Here is a 5,460-nt window from a genome sequence, read left to right as displayed (position 1 = left end):
ATTAAAAAGAACACTGATATAGGACAACGGGTCAATTTGACCCGAGGACAACATGAGGGACATAGTATATATTGTTTATAGTATATAGGGACATTCACACTTACAGGGATTCAAGTTTTCAAGCTGTGTTGCACACTCGACTTTAAAAGTTTAACTCATGGACTATAAAGTCAAAATGCAGCCGAACAGATCGATGGCTGAGTGACGGAGAAAGACTGGATCCAGATGTTGAGTGGAATTTTCACATTTCTGCGACATAGTAATAACATATGAAATGTTTCTCAAACCTCCCCAAGTAGTCCGGTCAGATTTGTCTGATGGACTTCTTAGCGCCGTTAACCTTAACGTACGCTTCATTTGACAGATTAACATGCTGTAGAAGTCGAAATGAACTGACGTTTGCTGACAGGAAGCGGTTCACATCTGGAGATAAGACTGAGATCTTAGCGCTACTTTAGAGTCCGATATAACAGACTGATCTCATGAAAGGGATGACACGCCAATTTATATACCATTATATCCATGTTATTAAGACGCATACTGGCCTCCATTGACTTAAAATACCTTGCAATTGTGTGTGAATTTACGCCGTAGCGAGAAGTATGAGTTGTCTGGGTGGTGGATGGGTTAAACACGGGACTTACACCCAGGAGACCGGGGATCGTGTCCCTCGTGTCACGTTTCCTAAACTCAACCGTCGCTTTCTTCTCGCGGTAAAACGGCAAGTGGCGTTTTTTGTGTACGTTCGCTGTGTACGGCGAATGCACGCAGATAGCTTAAAATGCGTACAGATAACACGCCACACACGCTTGTATGCACCATCTCACGTCAAGTCCGGTTCAATGTCACCAGTGTTGATGGAAATTCATGCAGTCCTTTGTTCATTAGTGATCTATTATAGCTAAAAAAACTAAAACTGAAATGATTTACATTCGTTTAGATTTTCATGAGTTTTTGAAGCTGGCCTTATAGGGTCAGTTTAGTGAGGTTGTGGTATTTACTTAGTTTCCGTTTACTAAGAATATTTTTCATTGTTTATTTTTGGTTTTAGTTTCCTCTAATAACCCTGCTTCCCTGTGGGTTTAGGACCCGTCATGGCTGCCGTGGTGTGTTCTCCACTCACCAGCTGCATGAGGCTCTTGCCGCTCTGCGAGGTGATGACCCTCAGGTCCGGCTTGCGGCTGTTGACCATCTGAGGGCTGTGCGGAGGCGGAGACTTAGCCGGGACTACTTTCCCCAGGCTGTTGCCGTTGGAGACGGAGAGCAGGCCCGGGGAGGCCCTGGCACTGATGTAGCCATTAGCTGGAGAGACACAGGAAGAATGAAAGAAAAAAAAGAGAGACAGACAGACAGACAGACAGACAGACAGACAGACAGAGAGAGAGAGAGAGAGAAGAGAGAGAAAGAGATTATGTAAAAATGGAGGAGGTTGTGTGGTTGTCTGTATTGATGTTTTTAGTATCTGTGTCTACCTGCAAACTCTGTACTTATTTGCCTCAGTGTGTGTGTGGTGTGTGTGTGTGTGTGTGTGTGTGTGTGTGTGTGTGTGTGTGTGTGTGTGTGTGTGTGTGTGTGTGTGTGTGTGTGTGTGTGTGTGTGTGTGTTTTATGACGCCTGCCTGTGTGTTCTCATTAGCAAGTTGGATCGCTCGTGTCGCACCACATGCTCCTCATCATTTCTGCAGCTCACACTGTTTTTTTTGGGGCGGCGCTTGGATTTTTCTGCAGCTCTTCCACATCAAAACCGCATCACGCCATCACCAGAACTATTTTCTTCTCTCTCTCTCTCCCTCTCTCTCTCTCTCTCTCTCTCTCTAAATTACATCGTTCCCCTGCTTGTTTCAGTTGTCTCGGCACTTGCTGAAGAACACGCGAATGTCCCTGAACTCTCTCCATCTTACACTGCAAAAAAAGTCCCTGTAATGAAGTCAGTTTTGACGATTATTGAGCCCTCCAAGTCTTGTTTTCTCAAAGCAAGCCGTATTATTTCAACAATCATCCAATATATCCCAATCATGGGAGCTTTACATGTATTTGGACTACACTTTTTTCCCATGTGTGTCTGCATGATTGCATGTTATAATAAGCGCTGAAGATTTGATGTTTTTGGCTTCTTGTACTTTTAGCACTGTGTTTACGAAACAGATTTCAAATCCAGACTTATAATGTATTTGGTGATTCAAGCCTTAAATAGAAAGGACTTGAAAACACAGAACAGGGAAAACCAATTAGACTTCTGAATAAAATCTTGTAATGAAGATTTTTAACTTTTATAGTAGATAAGTTACAGTTTGCTTTGGGGGATTCGAAACAAAAGGCTTACGTTGGCGATACACTGGCAAAAATAACTTCATATTAAAAATAAAGAAAAGAAAGTATCTTCCGAAAACATGTGGTCACAGAAGGGAAAAGTGAATTCTTGGGGGACTCTTTTCAGCGGTGGATTACTCCACATTTGGTGTGTCGCCCAGTGCAACATATTTCTTTTAAATAAACTGAACCAAACTAAAAAATATGTGGGTCATTGGTGATTTTATTAACAACGGATCTGTACGGTACAGAGAAAGAAGATGTATCAGAAAACACTTGTTTTTTTTAGAATATCACCAGATGTAATGATAGCATGACTTTTTTAGAGTGTACAGTACTTTTGCTTTCTGTTTTTTTTTTTTCTCTTTTCTTTCTCCCGGGTGCATTCCAGCAACATGACGGACACCTTTACAGTACGTCTGTTGAACGCACCCTCCTTTCAAACTGCTGACATTCCTGACTCCTACACTGCAACAATTATTACTCTGTGGGAAACAACAATACCTGAAACATGTCATAATGCAGTCTCAGAGCATCACCCCTGTGTGTGTGTGTGTGTGTGTGTGTGTGTGTGTGTGTGTGTGTGTGTGTGTGCGTGCGTGAGTGCGTGCACACGTGCACTTTGCCGTCAACCCTGCTTGCAAGGATTATTAGGCAATATCCACCTTTTTTGAATTGCTTAAAGCGGTGGTTTGGATCCTTTACAGTGAAATTGTGAGCTACTTCTCCTGATAGACGGTGCTTGTTTAGCTTGCTAGCGTACACTTAAACTAATGTTTTCCAGCTCAGCTCTAAGGGGTCGGATCAGGGTTCTGGGTGTCATGACAACATGACTCCAGCAGACTGCAGCCTGTTCGCGCCGTTGAGGTCAAAAAAGAGGAGCTTGGCTCACAGTCGAAGTGTGTATAGGAGGGGACACGCAGGGCCTTTCCCAGCCTGACACCACACACACACCACACACACACACCACACACACACACACACACACACACACACACACACACACACAACACACACACACACACACACACACACACACACACAAGATAGCAGTTCTCCATGACGCCACTCCCAGACAACAGTGGCATGTGACTCTGCTTCATCTCAGTAACCACACTCAAGGGACACATCACACAACACACACACACACACACACACACACACACACCACACACACCACACACACACACACCCACCACACACCACACACACACACACACCGATAACTACTCCTTACCAACTACACAAAAGAGTAAAAAAGGGAGTTGACTCAGGCAGCAGGCAAAGAAGGGAAGAGGTCAGAGACTGTGCTGAAAAAAAGTTAGAGCCTCGCAAAAGGGTATTGGGAAAAAGAGGGATGGAGAAGGGAAGAAGGGAAGAAGGGAATAGATGAGGCAGAGAGCAAGGAGAAAGGAAATAATTTATTTCCTAGCAGTGTCCGACCAATGAGATCACCTGTGTTGTATTGAGTCACATGACCCTCCCTACATCATCAGGTGTTTCTGGTAAATCCTGTGCCCATTCTTGTGTGTGTGTGTGTGTTGCATAACATGCACATGTGTATGTCAATGGGTAATGGGAATCTGTTGCTGGATTCATTGTGTTCATGTTTGTGGATAAAAGACGATGTTAGTGGCTTTGTAGTGACCCCAAGTTATGACACACACACACAACACAACACAACACACACACACACACACAACCCCACACACACACACACACACACACACACACACACACACACACACACCACACACACACGCCTGGAGTACTGTCATCTTTGTGAATATGTATATCATACTGACGCCAATTCTTGTGGATTTTGTCTCTAATCTTCAGTATATCTTTTTTTTAACAATGTTTCTACTCTGTTAAGCGACTTTGAGCTTGGGAAAAGCGCTATACAAATTCAATTTATTATTATTTATTATTATTATTATTATTATTATTATTATTATATGTTACAAAATACATCACTGAAAGCAATATTGTTGCCTGACAGGCAGCCATATAGGCATAACAAGTGTCTTAATGGGCCGGCTCATTGAATGCAGATGGTTTTATCTGCTCAAATTTCTAAATCAACCCCAACACAATGGAGGTAAATGTAATTTAGATCTGTCCTGGAACTGTGTCCTGATGTCCCTGTTGCAAATTGTATGTTGTAAAAAATAAAAACTGTAATTGAAATAAACTAAAAGAAAGAAAGAAAGAGGCCATTTAAAACCTTTTTGCCTGAAGAGAATTAAAGTCAGTTTCTTTTCATTCTAACTTTGTTTATTAAGCCGTGGTTCCTGTATCCTGTATCAGAGCTAAAAATATACCATGACATGGTGGCCTTTGGATGCTTTTATGTAGACCTTAGTGGTCCCTAATACTGTATCTGAAGTCTCTTTTATATAGACCTTAGTGGTCCCTAATACTGTATCTGAAGTCTCTTTTATATAGACCTTGTGGTCCCTAATACTGTATCTGAAGTCCTTTTATATAGACCTTAGTGGTCCCTAATACTGTATCTGAAGTCTCTTTTATAGACCTTAGTGGTCCCTATACTGTATCTGAAGTTCTTTTATATAGACTTAGTGGTCCCCTAATACTGTATCTGAAGTCTTTTTATATAGACTTAGTGGTCCCTCAATACTGTATCTGAAGCTATTTTATAGACCTTAGTGGTCCCTAATACTGTATCTGAAGTCTCTTTTATGTAGACCTTAGTGGTCCCTAATACTGATCTGAAGTCTCTTTTATATAGACCTTAGGGGTCCCCATATGTATCTGAAGTCTTTTTAATAGGCCTTAGTGGTCCCCTAATACTGTATCTGAAGTCTCTTTTATATAGACCTTACGGTCCCCTAATACTGTATCTGAAGTCTATTTTATATAGACCTTGGGTCCCTAATACTGTATCTGAAGTCTCTTTTATATAGACCTTAGTGGTCCCTAATACTGTATCTGAGTCTCTTTTATGTAGACCTTAGTGGTCCCTAATACTGTATCTGAAGTCTCTTTATATAGCACCTTAGTGGTCCCATAATATGTATCTGAAGTCTCTTTATATAGACCTTAGTGGTCCCTAATACTGTGTCTGAAGTCTTTTGTATAGACCTTACCTTGACCAACTGCCACTTTGCTCGTTTGAAAGCCATGATGT

At 41.8% G+C, this 5,460-nt stretch overlaps 1 protein-coding gene across 1 annotated transcript in view; it reads right to left on the bottom strand.

Moving 5' to 3' along the window:
- Positions 1 to 5,460, bottom strand: part of mef2d (myocyte enhancer factor 2d) — a 149,128-nt gene that overhangs the window by 27,442 nt on the left and 116,226 nt on the right. The window contains 1 exon segment of the mRNA XM_032511423.1: positions 1,124 to 1,302. Within this exon segment, the coding sequence (XP_032367314.1) occupies positions 1,124 to 1,302 (179 nt within the window).

The sequence above is a fragment of the Etheostoma spectabile genome, unplaced genomic scaffold (genome assembly GCF_008692095.1).
Source record: "Etheostoma spectabile isolate EspeVRDwgs_2016 unplaced genomic scaffold, UIUC_Espe_1.0 scaffold363, whole genome shotgun sequence".
Taxonomy (NCBI): domain Eukaryota; kingdom Metazoa; phylum Chordata; class Actinopteri; order Perciformes; family Percidae; genus Etheostoma; species Etheostoma spectabile.
This window is presented reverse-complemented; position numbering and strand designations above follow the sequence as displayed.